This window comes from Callionymus lyra, chromosome 15 (assembly GCF_982586985.1).
Source record: "Callionymus lyra chromosome 15, fCalLyr1.hap1.1, whole genome shotgun sequence".
Taxonomy (NCBI): domain Eukaryota; kingdom Metazoa; phylum Chordata; class Actinopteri; order Syngnathiformes; family Callionymidae; genus Callionymus; species Callionymus lyra.
This window is the reverse complement of record NC_141832.1, coordinates 23,263,657-23,283,078: the sequence shown is the minus strand read 5'-3', so window position 1 is coordinate 23,283,078 and position 19,422 is coordinate 23,263,657. Positions and strand designations below refer to the sequence as shown.

The 19,422-nt window shown below is 39.3% G+C and overlaps 1 protein-coding gene across 2 annotated transcripts in view; it reads left to right on the top strand.

The window, feature by feature from the left end:
* The first annotated feature begins 1,899 nt into the window (after positions 1–1,899).
* LOC148065417 (protein kinase C beta type-like) overlaps positions 1,900–19,422 on the top strand; it is a 48,868-nt gene continuing 31,345 nt past the window's right edge. For both annotated transcript variants that reach the window (XM_087809121.1, XM_087809120.1), the window contains exons 1-3: positions 1,900–2,226; positions 4,288–4,319; positions 18,611–18,693. In XM_087809121.1, coding sequence (XP_087665247.1) covers positions 2,042–2,226; positions 4,288–4,319; positions 18,611–18,693 — 300 coding nt within the window. In that variant the 5' untranslated portion in view covers positions 1,900–2,041. The remainder of the gene's footprint in view (positions 2,227–4,287; positions 4,320–18,610; positions 18,694–19,422) is intronic.

The following is a 19,422-nucleotide window of genomic DNA, read 5'->3' as shown; positions in this document are numbered from 1 at the left end:
AACAAAGCAGCAGAAAATGCACTACAGCAATCAGCCATCCTAACCTCCATGATGGACAACAACTTACACCCACTCCCACACACACTCACTGCTTTAAGGAGCGCCTTCAGTGACAGGATGATCCATCCCAAGTGTGCGGAGGAGATACTGAAGGTCCTTCCTTGCTGTTGCCTTCAGACTCATCAGAGAAACATGTTGATCTGGGGAGATAAAACAATCGATTGTAAATATAATGTATACATTTTAATTGAATACTTTTTCATTTTTAAAATGTGATTGTATATTTTTACAAGGGTGTTGTCTGTTATTTCATTATGTGTCCGTTCTATAGTTCTATTACTTTTGCTGCTGTAAATCTGGAATTTCTCCCTTTGGGAATAACAAAGTAAATCTTGATCTAAATATATACAGTATAAATACTAGTGGAATTATTTGAGTAAATCCTATGAATAATTAGCTTTTGTACATTATCCATGAAATACTTTAAAGATTTAGATTTTAAAGTTTTTGGTGAATTTTATATTGTATTTCCTTAACACACATGGTTTTCTTCACAATGACATTTTTGTGTATGTGTATGTGTATTGTTGAGAATGTGGTGAGATTTTGTTTTAAAATGCAAATCTTTGCAGCCAGTAGTACTTGTTTATGTCAATCAGAAATATTTTCAGGTACATTTTAACCTCGTAATTGCAAGACAAAAAGACTTTGCCTTATTTTGCTAAATATGTTCTGATAAATTAAGTTCCACATGGAGTAGTTGTTTTTTTTCTCACTCATTCTTTAAAAGGTTGTCTATTGTTATTTCCTGCTAAACCTTTATGTCAATAAACACTTGATGATGATGATGAACACGCCTTAACAAGTTAAACCAGTTCAGCCTTAAACATTCACAGAAGCTTACAGAGAAAAGGTATTGTACTAACAAAATATATTATTCTATTCTAATTTGTTATTCTTCTGTGCAAGGTCAAAAATCACAGAAGTGACAGCTCAATGTTTACCTTGTTCTGATTCTGCTTTCCACTGTATTTAGTGACAAAAACGTCTTGCTTAAACTCTATTTAAGTCAAACCTGGCTCTCAACGTATTTCTTGGAATTGTTACATAAGATTTATTAATGAGGAAGTGCGAGTGAAGAGACTAATGGACATGTATGAGCCCTAATGTTCTTGCTTCATAATCATCTAGTTCAATAAAAAGGTGAACTCCACATTGTAGAGTAATATATATGTATCCATAGAGTTGATCAGAAGTATTTAGAAGTGGACTTCAACCTCATTCCCAACTTCAGTTTCCTGCCTTATATATAATGGTTCAAATGTAGATGTATAAACATTGGTGATGGAGGTGTTACTGTAGCAATCAGAATCAGAAAAACCTTTATTAGTCCCTCGAGGGGAAATTCGGTTTAACAGCAGCAAGAGAAATAAAAACACCCAGAAATAAAAACGAGAAAGAAAATCTAAATGGAATAAAAGATAAATCTAAGAGACTACGTTTGTCTATTTTATTTATTAGACTTCAACCTATATCAATAATTGTTGAAAAAAAATGTGTAGATAAAATAATGTATTGTATTTGACATGTTTAAATGTCATTAATAGTTTTTCAAATATTTGGCAGCTTTTCTGGTCAGGTTTCCTGAAAAATAAATACAATAAAACAATGTTTGGATAACGTGTCAAAATGACACACGCCTTGTTATTATACAATTATTTACTGAATGAAAAATAAGTGAATAAAATACGCATTTAAAGCTGATCCAGAAAGACGTAAATCAAAAACCTATATAGATTGAATGTAAGCAATAAACCCACCCCCCATCTCTCTCTCTCTCCCTCCCTCTCTCTCCCTCCCTCCCTCTCTCTCTCTCACCTCTGTAAAAGGAGGAAGAAGAAGCAGCTCAGTACAGTCAGCAGCCGCGCGCGTCCCTCCAACCCTCGACTCACCTGCTCGCTCAGCTCGGAACCAGCACCCGGTGCCATCTTTCCTCATCCGAACCGGATCCAGCCAGTCGCGCGGACACACCGGCGGGAGAATGGCAGACTCTGCGGCCACCGGCACCGGCAGCGACGGCGAGGACGGACCCCGCGAGCCCATGAGGGGCTTCGCTCGGCAGGGCGCACTCCGGCAGAAGAACGTCCACGAGGTCAAGGACCACAAGTTCATCGCGCGGTTCTTCAAGCAGCCCACCTTCTGCAGCCACTGCACCGACTTCATCTGGTGAGAAAGTTTGTCGCTCACCTGTTCGAGTTACTCGCGTCGTTGTCACCAGAACTCTTCAGATAGAAGTTTCATAAAAATCCTCTTTATTCCATCGATACCTGTCCAGGTAGAGATGGATCCGTGACGTCATTCGCAAGTTTTATGAGTTGCTGATAGATTCAGTTTGGATGTTGAAATGAAACCTTTTAATGCTTCTTTATCAAAGTATTTCCATTCAAAATAAACAACTGAAACCCGGGCCTTGAGTGCATTAAAATTAATGTATAAATGAAAAGTGAAAACAAAAAGAGTAAAATTATTAAGGAGTATTATTGATATATATGGGACACAGAGATGCTATAGCTAAAGTTAGCCTCCATTTTGTATAGTTTACTGTTATTGCATCGTCAAGCGTGTTGTTAGACTCGACTTGGACCGTGTTGACATTTTGACTCCTTGCAATGATGGACCTTGACACGGTTGAAACTGTTAGGATTGTATTGACGGTTGAGATGTATCCAGGCTGTTCTTGTAGAGTGGACTAGTCGTGTCTGGACGTGTGCTATACATCACTGTCAGCTGTCAAAGCAGCCCGAGGTTGAGTACTGTGGAATCTGCTGCACCAGCTTCCTTCCAAGTCCAAAAAGAAAGGGCTCTATATGCAAATCCCCATGATGCTTCAGGGTGTCCTACTCAGCTTTACCTGGAAACATCTTTAGTCCTCTCCCAGATGATCTGAAAGAGGTTTCTGGACAGTAATGTCCGGATCTCTTTGCTCCAGTTGCTGCCCCCACGACAAACCTGTGGAAATCGGAAGTCATTTTAAATTTTATTCTAAAGTAATGATAACAATAATACATTTTATGTTGCATAACCCTTAACAGCACTCAAGGACATCGTGCAGACAGTTAAAAAATCATCAGTGAAGAACAATAAGGCAGAATTTAAAAGTTAAGTGTGATAATGAGTTCAAAAATATACATTTATTTATTCATCGATTTGAATATAAACATTTTCCATTTTGAGTCCTTTAAAAACATCAGCATTCAACATTTTCTTATTTCTAAATAGATTTGCTCATGATTCTTTATAAACGATAACACATTTGGTATTTTACACATTCATTAAAAATAAATAAATACAAGTTTGTATAGAAGATACAAGGGTCACTGTAGAAAGTATATAAGGGGGAGACATTTTTAATTGTCTTGCATACATTGGAGAAATTCTTCGCACACCTCCTGGTGATCACTTGTAGAAACTTGTCGGCGCTCCAGCCCAGTGCACTGCAAGTGTGAGGCTCCAGCTTGACCTCATTTATCTCCTTTATTATTATCTCAGCGGTCCCACAGTGATTATCCGCTCCTGTGCTGAGATTTTAATTTGTGAATGGTTTAATGATCTGACCTAGAAGTACCTAAGTGTGCGTGAAAGGAAGGTTGCAAATATCTGGCACTAGAGGAACTCTGCACCCCTCAGACTGCAGGGACTCGCTTGTGGTAACACGCTTCGTTTTTTCCGTCCGTCTGTCCGGGTCAATTAACATAATGACCAGCAGGCCTGAGTGGTTCCAGAGATAATGGATTAACAGCTGAGATATAAATAAAAACCAGGGTGATTGTTCTGCACTGGAGGACTGATGGATGGATACCTTGTTGGCGGGTGGATGAGCGATGTTGTCGTGAGGGTCCTTCATGGCTTAGAGGATGGACTTGCCATGATTGAGGGAAAGATAACGTAATGAGGACTTAAATCGGATCATAGGTGGAAACATGGAAAGTGTATTTATGACATGATGAATTGTTCCTTTGATTGTAATTCAGATTGGCTGGACGTGTGTAACCCAGCGCCTTGTCAAGGTGTGTTACGCCAGGATGTTGTGTAACGTTTCAGCCGAACAAAATGTTCAGTCACTCGTCTGGGTTTTTCTCGGTTTTTCAAAAATAGCTCCAGTCATGTAACGACACCTCTCCAGTGATTCCTCTGTAGGTGTTTCACCCACAGGGTGAGCGTAGAATCTCTGCAAGCGTGTAAGTGTGTAGATGCTAAACTAGTTTTTTGTGTTTCTTCTCTCTGCAGGGGTTTCGGCAAGCAGGGATTCCAGTGTCAAGGTAGGAAGTCTTTTTACGTCGACTCTTGACAGCGAAACACTGTCCAAGTTCTCTCTCATCATTTGGCGTCGCACCTCCCATGAAACCACGCTGTCCTGAACATGAAATCGTTCCTGAGGAAGTGCATCTGACCGTCTGTTCTTAACTTTAGAGTTTCATGTTCAGCATGTCTGAGAAAAGTCAACGTTGAGGGGCTCAATTAGAAAACTTGTTGGAACATGCAGAGCCAAGAGGGAAAGATGAAAGGAGACTTGAACAGTGAGGTCGGTGAGCATAAGTGGTATCTATACTATAGCGAGGGAGAAAGTTAAATGTTAAATAGAAACATGGTTTTGCAGTTAAAACACATCGTACATCTCTGCAGGTACATCTCTGCGGCATTCTTCATGCAGGCCATGAGGTCACATCTCTATCTGTTCTCCTTTTTATTTTAGAGTTTAAGCTCCCATGATCCCCAGCAGTTTATAAAACACACAAGCGCCATTATACCTACCCCTCCTTTCCGTGTTGTCAGAAGGTCTTTGAGGTTGCGTGTGTGGAGCTGCTAAAGGAAACGAGGTTTGAACGCTGCATTATGCCTGTCGTCATGATGGTTTGTCTGGTTCGTTTACGTCTCAATCATAACCAGGAACTTCTGCTTGCTGTGAACTTTGACCTCTGTTTAGACAGAAATGCAGTGCAAAATGTTGTCTTGACTTCCCCCCTTCATTTTAGTTCTTCACCACGGGCCCGCCATGACTTTAGCATGAACAGCAGACTCACACCGCCGACAATCATCCAGAGCTTTTGTGTCAATCGGTTTCTTTTATGCCTGTTTTTTCGCACTTAAGGAAAAAAAATCCTTGAGCATATCCAGTTTGCTCTTGTCGCCTAGCAACAGTGGAACATTGATATGCAACTGTCTATGTCTCTTTTGCATGGAACAGTTTGAGGTAGCAGTGGGGCGGCTGCTAATGAGGCGCTGTGAATGATCGATATAGTCGTATAGGACACTAAGTCGGGGGTCTCGGGTGGGAAGGAAATAAGAACTCATTTTTATGCGCTGATGAATATGAAGCATTAACTTCTTGGATCAGTTATTTTTATGAAACCTGCTGTAAATTCTTCAGAGTACAAAAGTCAAGTTGTGTTTTTGCTGTGGGTGCGTGGGTCTGTGTTTCTGTGCACTGGTGTTTTGTGTGGGCGGCCTCCCTGTTGTTGTTGTAAACAGAAAATGTAGAAGCTGGAGTGAGGTCATTGGAACAAAACCGTCTACGAAATTCTTCTACTGTAGAAAAAGATCTGTCGTCTAATGAAGTTGGAGAAGCTACAGTAGAGTTATACGACCGCACTCTTTGGTTCCTCAGAGAGCTCTCTGTAGCTCCTCCTACTTGCCATCATGAAATCAAGAAATAATAATTTGAGAAACTCTTCAGGGAAAAGGAAGCTACCCTTTCTTTTTGACGTTTGAGCATCTGTCAAAAAAAACTGATGATTTCAAAGTATTTGAGACAGATGTTTCCAAAGATGTTTCATACAACCCATGGTGTCCATTATAAATTGTTGTGTAAAAATACACATCCTTTTTAAAATTGTATAAATAAGCTGATACGTCAAAATTGAATCTTCCAATTGTTCATGCTAATTCCAAAAATTTCCTCTCTCCCATGTTTGTTTCGGTGCTGAAACTGATGTTTTTGGTGATTTTTTTTTTTTATGTGTTGTTTGGACCTGTACACAACCTATGCCGTTACACTTCTTGAATAGTTCTCTCAGGACAAATAAGAAGATTGATTTACTCGTGATGAAGGAATGAATCAGGACAAGAAGGAGGAACGGAGCTGATGAGGGAAAATAGAGGAGGCTGAATTCCGCGTGGGAAATATTGGAAACAAAGGGGGGGAGCTCGAGTGGGAAGTGTGTGGGAAGGATTGCATTAAACAGGATTTCTTTAAAGTTGCTCAAAGCAAGCGGAACAACAAAAGAGGAATATGTGCTATTCCTGTGGCATGAAAGGGGGGAGCAGGAACGTCACTTTGTTCAGTGGAGGATGATGATTTGAGCAAACGGGCTGTTTAGCAGAAGATGAATCTCATTAACGCTTGATCTGAAGTGGCTCGTCGATGCAGCTGCAAACATTGAACTAATGAAATGAGTCGGATGGTGGAGGGAGAAAGGTGTGTAGCACTTGAACACTGAGAACATGTTGGAGAGTTTTTCCCACTGAGCGAAGAAGATAATGGATGCAAAGAGGGGATGTAGAGAGGAAATGAGAGGGATGAAGTGTTGTGGGCTCGAGTGTAGTTTGGGCTAAAACAAGCCTCGACGCTACAATTAGACATTCCCACCAGGAAGAGAACACTGTTTCTCTCTTCCGCCACCAGTTTCAGTTTATTTTGGCGTCCACCAGCCGCCACTGGGCACGCTGCCTGTTGTTCGTTAGAATATATTCAGCCTCTTTCATGGCTCCATCTGGGTTCAAATGGGTCTGTATTATTTGCAAACATGGTTGTCTGTTAGTGTTGCTGCTCAGGTGCTGCTGTAACCCTCACCTGTGTGGGCGAGAGGTCCCGAGATCCAACTCCTGCCTCCCACGCTTGCAGAAACACACACACACACACTCACACACGGCACAACCACATGCTGAGTAGTCATGCATGTTTAGATGTGGTAGTGGTTTTAAAGTCCAGATGAGGGACACAAGTAAGAATCGGATCGTTGAACAAGATCTTATGGGATGAATACGTTTTCCTTGTGTCCATTTATCAACATCATGGATGTGATCCAGCATTAGAACATATGAGGTGAAAAAAAAAAAAAAAAAGCTCAATAATCTCCATCCAAACAGATCTAGCTCACTCGGGATCAAACGAGGGCTACTATGAAGTAACAAATTTGACTCCATCATGTTGTCCAGTTTTATGTGATGGTTGCAGCCGAAATGCTTCTGAGTGAATTAAAAATCAAATTTAAAAAGTGTTTAAATGCTCAATTACATTCATTACAATAAAGTTGGAGAACATTCTGTGACTTCATAACCATAAAGGCTTCATAAAATAAACGTTACGGCTCTGATCGAGGTGCATAACCGTGGAGGTTCACGTTAATTTCATAAGGGATTGACGATATCTCGTTTGTTTCAGCACTCGATCTGTGACATTGCTTTGAATTTCATGTTGTGTTGTTGCTGTGAAGCCATTTTGAAATGTTTTCTGGTTAAGAAGAACCAGTCTTCCACTGTAAACGAGTTTGACTTTACCTTTGAAACCGTTTTGGTTGCATTCGTTGACGAGTGTGTACAATTCTTTGTTTTAAATATTTGACAGAAGGACATGACGCTCAAAGAAACATGTCACTTCTCCTTTTAAATATTTATGAAACTTGAACCCCAAATTACCTGATGGTTAGTATAACCTGTTCCTCTCAATATTGTCTCCACAAGAATGTCTTTCTGCTTCCTCTGACCTCCCTCACCCTCTTCTTCACACACCTCTTCCTCAGTCTATCCCTTCGTCTCTGTGGTGATGTGTTGGAAGCTGTGGGCTTTGATGCTTTTATAAATAGCCTAAGTGTTCCACAGAGGGTACCGATGGATGGATGGATGATGGACGGACTGGGATTGTAGACTGAGGTGGAAGTGAAAAGTGAGTGTGTAGGTGGGAAGTGAGTGCTCTGAAATAATGAAAAAAAATGAATTGAGGAAAATGGGAGGTTGTTCTTGATGAGATGTAATACAGCGTTTAATCCTCCTAAAAAATATAATGTCAAACATGTAGAACATATTCAACTTTTAAATCCACGATCAGGGAAATGTGAAAGGTGGAGGCAACTCCTACGATAAATGAAAGTCGACAAGCGACCTTGAGGGGAATATTTTGGCGATAAAACCCTCCAGCAGCTGATGCATGGTGAGTTATTTAAGTCTCCTGGTTTTTGTCCGCACTGCATTCAAGGACTTCATTTTCTGTTTTATCTGTCTTACACAACACCACCAATGCTCTTCAGCGCCATGTTCCTAATAACTCTTGCCTAATATCTTTTTTGATCATTGACGAATTAATGGCTGCTGTGTTTGTTTTTATTTAAATCTATTTTCTCACTTCAAGTTTTGGTTCAATCGAATGATTCAAATGAAATGAGTCTCTAACTTTTTTTCTAAAATAAATAAGGTCCCTGTAGCAGAGATGAGATGACACATATGAGTAAAATATTTTCTCTTGTTATACTTCAGACGCATGGAAAATGTGGATGTAATTTATTTCGTAGTCCATAAATAATTGTGGAAATGTTTGATCGACTATAAATATTGCCGAAGTCTGATTTCTTTTTTTTTCTTTTTTTTTAAGAAGCATGTTTAGTACTCGTAGTTTCTGTTACTAAGGAAGAGCAGAGTCTTTCTATTTTTGGCCGACCACAAGCAGATTCTGAGACAAGCCCCACGTAAACCCTGTGGTTGAGCTGCAGTCAGTCAACCCTGAGGTTTCAGAAATTCAGTACCTGCTGGTTGTCATTATAGTTTCACACGTCGCCATCCAGAGCCGATCATGTTGCTGCTTGCTTTTAATAAACGGTCAAAGAACCCTCGCTACCAGATCATGTTGATGGTAACACCCAGTGTTTCCTCCAAATCTTCTTCCTCTTCTCACTGTCGCGTAGAGGGTGTAAAAGCCTTCATGCATGTCAGGGTGTGAATATGTGTAGCATCTGATATTCAGCTATTTAACAGCCAGAGGCCAAATATTTTTGAACTCCCTGACAAGAAAGTTCTCTCTTTTGACACCTCCGTATTATTAAAAGCGTTTTACATGGACTTTGAACTGTTTGTAGTGAACGGGCCAATTTAGCCACATTCTCAGTGAGTGGTTCAACTCTACGTGTGAACAAGATGTCACGTTTTGAAGATGGAAGTCTAAATTCTGTATCTCTCTGATCAGATCAACAAGGCTTGCATTTTCTTTACAAGAAAAGAAGATTTAAAATAAATGATGAATTCTGCATCACAGAGCTACTTTAAGTGCGGTTGAAGTAGTAAATACAGCTTTTTTGGAGAACCGAAACCTCGCTGTTCAGAGTTCCTCAAATGAAGAGTACAAGGAGTTCTGCAGACTCTCAGTCACACTGCTGGCTCTGAAATCTGTTTAGTATAATTATGACACAATGACGGGTAATAATGATGTGGAAAGAATGTGTGATTTGTGAATAATGATCCTTCAAACACTCAAAAGAGGAAATGGCAGTAGGACGTCTAAATGTAATGTACAGGAACCTGGCGAAGAGCGTGGGCTCCTTCCATTTCAACCAGAAACTGACTGAGCGGTTTCATGACGAGACTTGTCGATCTCACTTGCTTCAGGGGGTGCTCACACTTGTTCACAATGTTTATTTAATTGTAGCTAACATCACATAAAAGTCACAGATGATTGATGGAGTGAGATGTAAGTCATTAAGATGCTTAAGATATGGAAGTCATTTACTTCCACTATACAAAAACGATATCCTTATTTACAATAAACATGCTAATATTTAAAAGGTTTTTTTTCATTTTGGTTTTACAATTAAATGGCAGCAGTGGTTACTTCCTCCACGGCTAAAAGAACAATAAAATGCTGCGAGATCCTGGGCAATGACTGAGGATGGTTTACAGCAGGATGGTTTATAGCTGCCTTTAAAGCTAGTGTTTGGACATGGTTGTGCTTTATTAATTCAACCAAATGACAGTGAAACAATCACAAGATGTCGCTGACATTTTTCCCCTACAGTCGTTCAAAAAATTGTAGTGTATCACCACATCCCAAACATCTAGGTGTGTTTGATCATTATTTTAGCAAAGAATATTTTTATTTTGACGTATTATTTGCTTAATAACACTAATGAATTTGATTGAAGTGTAGAAATCATGGATTTTAATAAAGGTCCTCTAGATGGATATGATTACCATGTAAATCAATATCAATGGCGTATGAAAACTAAAATATCGTGCTGCACTTGAAACATAATTAAACTTCACTGTGTTGTATTAAACATATCTAAATGTGTCGGCACCTGCTGAGTATATGTATTCTTTAACAATCATTTATGACGATTACAAAACTAGTTTTGAAAAATTACTTATTCGGCTTCAGAATCCGTGATATTCTCATCAATTTTGGAGGTAAATGTTTTCGATCATTATAAATTAGTTTCATCTTCCTTTACTACTGAGGTAATAAAAGTTGCTAAAATACATTTTTATTCCTCTGTATTTTCACTTATCTTTACAATTTAAGTCTATAAGATGCTGCCGGAACCTCCCCCCGTTGACGTCACACATCTCCACTTCAATTCTTCTGTCAGAACAGAGGGGGTGGCTGTAAAAATCCCCGACACATCCCTGCACTTCATCGAGATCAAGCGTCAGCGTAATCAACTTCAGATCACTCAATGTTTCATGAACACTCTCAGCGCGTTGTTACATCAGCTGTGTGCAGGTGAACTGCAGTCTGAACCCCAGGGTGAAACGGTGATACAAGTAAGATAAGCTCGTCGTCCAGAACTATGAATCATGGCGCGTAGGCAGGATGGCTCACCTGAGCTACCAGCACTCAAAGAGCTTAACGCTCTTCTGCACTTTGTTTAAACACTATACTTTTCTACCGCTGTAGACTTGTGCTTATTGAACAGTGACTGCAGGGAGGCAGAGTAAATGTTGCTCACCTCCACAGCTTTGCCTTTTGGCTCAGCTCTTTAGTTGCCATGAAACTGACGCAGCACAGACCAGAACGCTGCGTTTGAAAGAGCACAAAAACATTGATGTACATTTATTTTTAAAGATCATATTTTTGCGAGCTGAATCTGGCCCCCAGCCCCTGAATTTATGAATTTTAAAAATGGATTTGAAAGAGTCGATCCTTCTCCCTGCCACTTTATACTTGGCTATAGATAATCCAGCAACATTACGACATTTACAGAACCACATTAAAATGCTAAATAAATTATACTAATAAATTACATATTTGTTCGTAACTGTATGCAAAATCCCTCTCTTGAAGTAAACTGCTCTGCTGTGGTAATATCCGGTTTCTGGCATGTTTATTAGCCTTCAGTTTATATCTGTTTACATAACTAGTGTGTTTAAATCAACACTGCACACCAACAGACGAGAGGTCAGTCTGTGACTCTAAATATGGAAAACACAAATCGGGTTTGCTCTACTTGTGTGAACGCCACTGTGTTACACATGAGCTAACTATGTCACTGTTGCTCCTGAGATCCTTTAACTGGCTCGGCTACAGATGGTAACCTAGCAACAGGGACAGGGGTGCACTGATCCTGGACCTCCTTTTTTTTTTTCTCTCCCTCACTTTCTTTATTTTCATCTATTGATGTTAGTTTGTGTTAGCATGACTTCCTGATCTCCTGAAGTTTAGTTAAATGTTTTATTTTTTTAGTCTCAGTCAGAAATATCGTTGAATTATTTTTAAGGTGTTAATAGATCCTCATGAACCATTTATTTAAATGTGTGAAAAAAATCTTCTCGATGCTAAAAGAACAACGGCGACTGCGGCTGGTCTGATCTGTTGCCAGGCATCAAGCAAGCTGTTGCAGACTGAAAATAAAAGCTTCAGCACACACTCTTCTGCTGACAGAAGAATAGATGGAGATTTCTTTATCTCTACCTTATAATGACACTAAAGCTTCTAGATATTCATATATTTCATGGTTTTGGACTTTGAGAGGAAACCGTAGTGCCTAGTCCTGTATTTATAATTCCCTGAGAGTAACAATTTAATTTTATTGTTTAATTTAATTGTTAATTGTAGATAAATGTATTTATATTCTTTTTTTTCTACATTTGTATTCCATTTTTTCTTAAAATTAATAATATAGAAGAAAAACAATGTATAATACAATTAAATGGCATCATAATAATTGATACATACATACATTTTTATTTTTCTCAATTAAAATTTGTCTTCATTCCTCCTTTATGTTGACTTGTTAGCCCTTCAAAACAGGACCCTGAGGAAATTCAATTTTTCCACCTCTGGCTGGAAACTCTAAGGGAAAATGTAGCCGCTGCACTTGTTTTGTCTGGAGATTAGAAAATCCTTCAGGATTATGAGTCCATCTGAGGAGGCTACACAACAGTCCTTGACCAAGTCGTGACCTGCTGCTTCGTTATCAAGGAGTGTTTTCCACGAGTGCACCCGTCAGAACAACGTAGCCAAGAAGGTCGTTGGCTGAAGAATGTCATCCGTGAAGGTCCCAGAAATCGAAGATATTGAGGGATATCGATTGACATTTATTTAATAGTAAAATGGATGCTCAGACCTTCACAAGTGACATTTGGATAATAATAATATCGTGTGTCCCTCATCATCTCTCACAATATTATCGACCGCCCTCTCTTTCTCTCTCTCTGTCTTTTTCTCATCACTTTAATCGCATCCAACACATCTCTACAGCAGATGCAGGCCAGTGTTGCATGAACATACGTACATTTAAAGCAGCAGGTGGTGGTTGTGGGGGAGTGAAGCTAAGAGTAGAGGTCAGAGAAGCCTTCAGGAGGTGGAAGTTTGCAGCACAACAGCAACAATCCACAAATGTTAACCCCAGAAAACGATCAATATTTGTTGCCATGATAACAAAAATAACAGTTTTATAACCATAAAGTCAACCTCATACCAAGTGTATTTAATATTTTCTAGTCAAACTTATTTTACTTATTTTCAGAACTGCCTTTTTCCAGTGTACTTCATTTAATTAATTCATTTAAACTACAGAAGTATAAAGATGTGGATGAAACTAAAAACATATTTCTGGTTCTTAACAGGTGAATGACTGTCGGATGCAGTTGAATGAGTTGAAGAAGTGTGGAGTGAATGAGAAGTTTACTGTCGGAGGTGTGAGCTGGACCACATAGATCTATCTCGTGCCAGACATCCTCCACGGAGCTGGCAGGCGAGCGGAGTTTTGTGAAGTCAGACATACACTTTCTTGTGTCTCCCCAAACTAAAATAAACACGGCGGGGGATGTTCCTGGAGTCGTTGTATTGTTTAAAGTGACACACGGGGTCATGTTAATATGGTGAATCCCAACAAGTGTGTCAGGGATGCTACATTTGAACTCTGTTTAGGAGTTTTTGGGGGGCTTTGGGAGGGAATCGGAGTGTCAGGAGGCGTCAACTCCACATAGAAGGCTCTCAACATTTCCACTTCCACTTCTTTTTCTTGATAATCCATCTGGACACAGGATTTTGAGGCTTCATATCAAACGTCTCGTATGAAAGCGTTTGATCTACAGTCATTGACTCTTGTCATCATCACTGAGCTCAGGTCAGCGCTCGCCTGCCAAGACAAATCCTCAGTGAAAACTTCCTCTTGAAACATGACAAATAAAAGACAGAGAACAGATGAAAAGGAGGAAAAAGTCAGAGGAGTGGTATGGGTGTGCTGACTCACTCTGACCCTCTCCCTGATTCACAAGCAGCATTGTGGGTATTTATACATCGGCGTAGGCTGCAGTGCTCCCTTATATAATCTCTTACACACATGAATCGCATGTACCGCTTCTCCTGACTTTTATCACCCTCATCTCGCGCTCGCTGACGTTCCTCAAATCACTTCCTGTCCGCTAAGATGATGAGAGAAGATACAAATGCAGTCTGGCCAGAAGCTGGAGACGACGGGATGTTTTTTTCCCTAGATTTTAACCATAAATACGCAGCTCGGTTGTAACAAGTTGAACTTCAATTTTTATCTTGCTTGTTAAAAGGGAAGAAGTTTACCAAATTTGTAGTATGATGCTAACATGCTAACTCAAGTCCGTGGCTGTCTCTCAAATCATGCACTTCTCTACGTGCACTGCTTTACAGTACACTGTAAGACAGTGCACTTACGACTCAACTTCTTTTCTTCTCCTTTTAAACGCTGATTGCAGCCATTGGAACCCTAGCATCGACACTTTCCCTATCAGCACCTTTTGCCAATCGAAACAAGTTATAAAGTTGTGTTATTGTTGTTGTTGTTGTGTTTTAAAATTTGTTTTTTCTCAAGACATTTACTTTGTCAATGACGTATCTTCCATTTATCGTCATCCACGTCACTAAGATAATTTATTAACAATTTTCTGGCTGTTTTGAGTGCGCGCTTCATTTTGGCACACTGCTCAATGTGGACTCAAAATATTGACTGTAAGTGCGTGATTTGGGACATAATGCATTATCTTCAAATGGCTTAAAACGTCAGTTATTATTTTTTATTTTTGAAAGATTGTATTTTTTTAAGTATCAAATATTTAAAATGGCCTTCAATAATTAGATTGATAGTTTGAATTTGTTTTGGTTTTTAAATGATCTAATTAAAATTGAATATTTTACAGTTTTATTAGTAGTTCAATATTTAATTTTTTTAAAATTCAGTATCATTTAATTTTTGTTGTCTTTTAAATATAATGTTAAAATCTAGGTGTAATACTGTATATCCACCAGACAATATTGTAGCTTTGGCACTAGCACATCAATTTATCATGGAGGACTCTGTCACGTGATTGTGGGCGAAAATGTACGATCAAGTAACTTTTACTTGTATAGTATTGTCTGATGACTTTTATACAAATATTGTTAATCCCCCGGGCCTCTTATTATTCATTCTCCTTCTGTTTTTGGCACTTTTCACTTCTGCCCCATTGAGTGCATAAAAAAAATACATCAAAATGTGTGGCTTGACTGAACCCGCACAGAATATCAATCATTTTTGATGAATTTCCTATAAGGAATAAATGGGACAAGGTAAAAAGAAAAATCGCAAAATGTTTTTCAAAAATCTCCTGCTCTTGAATAGGTTCACATAGTAACACCATCAAACTCTAAAATGAGCTAAAAAAAAATCCAAATTATCAACGTGGGATTTGACTCTTGAAAATTTCGTCCTTTTTTCGTCACAAGCTCACAGCCCACTCTAACAATTTACTTGTGGGGAATTATCTAGTATTGAATTTAATAGGCTAAGAATTCAAAAATATAGAATTTAGAAAATGTATATTTTTATTATTGAACTTAAAATATTAAAAAATAATGAAATGCTTTGGACTGAGTTTTAAAGACTCTTCAGATATTGCTATAGTTGTCAAGAGTTGTGTTTATAAAATGAGCGTAACATGCGTGTGGATGGATGGCAGCAACGTGTACAGTTGACGTGCTGAAACATCAAGGCTGTTCTCTAGGTGTCTGAATCTGGGCCGTGTGTCGCTGTTGTGAGCTCACATTCATGCTCATTAGAGAACGAACAAGATTCTGCCAACAATCCTGGAGATGAGTATGTTGTGGAGGGCGAAGAGGGGGCTGCGGATGAAAGAGACATTATGTAAACCAAGTGGCTCTTTGTTCCTTATGTAATCCTCCAACTGAAGTTTGATTGCTGGGACTGTTGAGTCTGAGGCAGTGGTGGCCGTTAACTGTGTTTTATTGATTAATAACATGTAACGTCAGGCACTTAATTTTGGTAAAATTCGAATTTCTTTCACTTACACTGAACCTGGAGTGTGTGGAAATGTTTAATTTTTACTGAAAATGAACATGATTCTTTTCGTTTGTTGTGGTAACGACAAGCTGTTGATGGAAAACACAGATGGACCTAGCAGGTGTATCTTTATCTGAAGACAGTAAAAAAAAGAGGTTGAAAGAACTTTGTAGTATTTTCTTTTTTTTTTGTGAAGGATTGTCATGGAAACGGTTGCTGTCATCGTTGTGTCAGACTAGGACTGAACCTGGAGTCTCTGGAGGTCTCCTGCAGGCAGAGACGTGTCGTCTCTTGAGTCAGGGGCTCATGAAAATTACTTTTCTTTTTCCCCCACTGTATCACTGGTTCACACTAGTAAATGGAAATACGGCTTTGGCTTGATGTTGGGCAGAAGTACTGACATGGGTAGAGGAAATCAGGGCAAGGACTGACGAGGTGTGGACTGAATCCAGGTGAAATTTAAAGCTTGCGTCTGCATACCTGTGTGTGGAGTAACGCACATGTTGAAGCCGCATATAGAAACAACAATGTGTTTGGCTGTGGAGCGTGTTAACGGGCATTTAGCTGCTGGAGGGTGTGCATGGATATTTAATGTTTGTGATGAATAATAAACGCAAACGGGCGGGGTGCCAGACACACAAGAGTGTGGCCGTGATGGGATCAGTATAAAGAGGCCAGTGCGAGGTCACAGGGGAGGAAAGAAGGAGAGGGCAGGGTGTCAGCGATCCTCTCAGGGAACACCAGAGGCTTGATTTATGTCAGACTTGGACTGGAATCTGAAGCCTCCTGACTTCAGACTGTGAAGTGTGTTCTGGGTCACCTCAGCCTAGATCTGAAACCCCAGGAGATGCAACAGGTATGACAAATATTTCAGCATAAAACATTAGTTATCAGCAAAAGAATATTGTTTTGCTGATGAAATCGCAAAGTTGTTGGTTTGTGTGGAGTCGTCCATGCATCAGTTGCATCTCTCCATCCACTTTATTCTGTTAGTGTGAGTCGTACGTCACTAATCATCCACATTTGTCCATCACAGGCTGGTGACAGAGAAGTTAATTCATGAATAAATCCAAAATTAAACACTTCTGCCTATACCACTCATGACATAATTTATCACAATTTCTCTAGCTCTTAAATGAAGACTTTCTAACCACAAAAATGGCAAATTAATCGTATTCTTTTTTGTGATCCCTGTTTGAGGCCTTGGCTCTTGCAAGAGTATGATTGGTGTCAGCTACTGTCTGTGATGTCACAAAGGGACAGGCATAACTTATATTTTTTAAATAAGAAAACCTACTTTTATAAGAGCTGAAATGTTCATAGTGAGTACATGAAAGGTGGGTAAAATAAGGATATTTGAATTATTTTGTACTTCAGTGAGTTTACGTGAGGTTTAAATATATCATCTGCTTGAACATGGTGATTTGTTGTTTTGACATGGGTTGCGTTTGTGTTTTGGTTTGGGATTTGGCGTCTGCAGAACTCCAGAAGAAGACCTACCTCCAGCAATATGTGCAGGCAGCACCCTCTGTTGCTCTGCTACATCTGCACCTTCACTTGATTCACAGTGCTGAAGAGTGGGCTGCAGGATTGAGTGTGTGTTGTATCGTTGCAGTGAGTGGGCGGTGTGACCAAAGAGAGGATATTGTGTGGGAGTCAAGTACTGTGTGTGTTTGTACGTGGATCACCACAACAGCAGCAATGTTCAGACAAACTTTAAATTGTATTAAAATTAATTCAAATCCAAATTTTCTATCGTTCATTATAAACTAATCTTGGTGAAGATGAATCTATATATATATATATATTTTTTAGATACTATATATATAGGACATGGTGTGTCTGTGCATGTGCCTGATCCTAATCTCTTATAGCACATGTTTTAAACTCAACGCGAGCCGCCAAGTAATTTGATGTGACCCATTGGTTAATTGGCTCAAAAAAGATCACAGTTTGTGTTGACCTTTTTATTTATTTATTTATTTATTTTTTAGAATCCCTTATTAGTCCCGCGACGGGAAATTCGGTAGTGCTTTTTACAGCCATTCACACATACTGATGGGAGTAGGCTGCACACTTGTGCCAAGTTCACCATCAGGAGCAATCAGGGTAAAGTGTCTTGCTCAGGGACACAACGACACAAGCTGATCAATGAAGGACAATATCAGGAAACATAGATTGCTTGAAGATGTTGACTTATTGTTGTTTAAAACTGCTGTCCTATAGACTTCCAAATTGCTCAGCAAATTGTGTTATTTTATCTTGTAGACTACTGATCAATATGGATGAATTTCACAAGTGTAACTTGAATAAGGAAGATTTCCTCATTTGCAAGACATACTTTTTATAGTTGTTAAATAAAAAATAAAAGTCGTTATAGTTTAAAAAAAAAAGGAGTTAAATTTCATTCAGAAAAACAAGTTTAATGCTGCATGTTGTTCTTTTGTATTTTATTTAAGATATAAAGTCAGTTTGTGATGAGCATTTCAGCTTCTGTGTGTGTTTACACACTTTATTCTGTTGAATCATTCGAAGATGTAGGTTTTACTAAAGAAATCCAGACATTTCAAAGCTGTTAACCTCAGAGTCGGACTGTAAGTAAACAACAATAAGTAGCGAGTGGGTGATGGTGAAGATGGAATGGCTGCGTCTGTCTATGCTGCACATAAACATTCACGTGCTCTTGTGTTCTCATCTACAGGTCAGCTGACCAAAGTCAAGCAAACCTGATAGTGCTTTTAGTTTGACATTTCAAATCATGACATTTTTCTTATGAGTCTAGTTGCTAAAGATTCTCTGTCTTCTCTCCACAGTGTGTTGTTTCGTGGTTCACAAACGCTGCCATGAGTTTGTCACATTCCAGTGTCCAGGTGCCGATAAAGGACCCGACTCGGACGTGAGTATGACGTCTTCACTGCAGAGCAGAGTTAAAACGCAGTAATGTCACCAAAAGTGATTTCAGTCACATGTGATCAGTGCTTTTCAATTCATTTTGACCAACATCAGAGTCTAGCACTGCCTAAAAGACATCAGTCAGTCATTTTATCTTGTCATGGATGGTTGCACACGTGTCATTTGAGTTCACACCAGGAGAGGAAGTCAAGTCAATAGAATAAAGGAACAAATGCAAGGTGCTTAATACTCTCCTGTTCTCAAGTAAATGTACATTTAACTTTGCTGAAGCAGGTCAACACAAATGCCTAAACCTTCTACTGGTGCGGTACCACTTTGGGAGCCTTTTTTTTTTTTACTGACGATCGTTTTAATGAGGACTTTATTTCCAAACATCCAACAACTTCCTGTAATTAAAATGTTTTGTATCCACAATGACATTGAAACATAAATTATTATTTTATCTTTGATCGTATCTTACACGTTTTCTCATTTGAAAATCAAGATGGCTGACGCATGATGAACCGGCGTCTCTTCAATCCCACCTGCTTCTCCCACTTCACCTCTTCCTCCTGCACACACTTCTATTTAAAGGCCGCTCCGCTCTGGGGTGGCTTGCATTTAATTACGGGGTCTCAGCACTCCCACCGAGTCATACTCTTAATGAGTTCACGTCCTTATGACCTCACTTCCTACACAGCGGGACTGTAGGTGGCAGCAAACTACGTTTAAA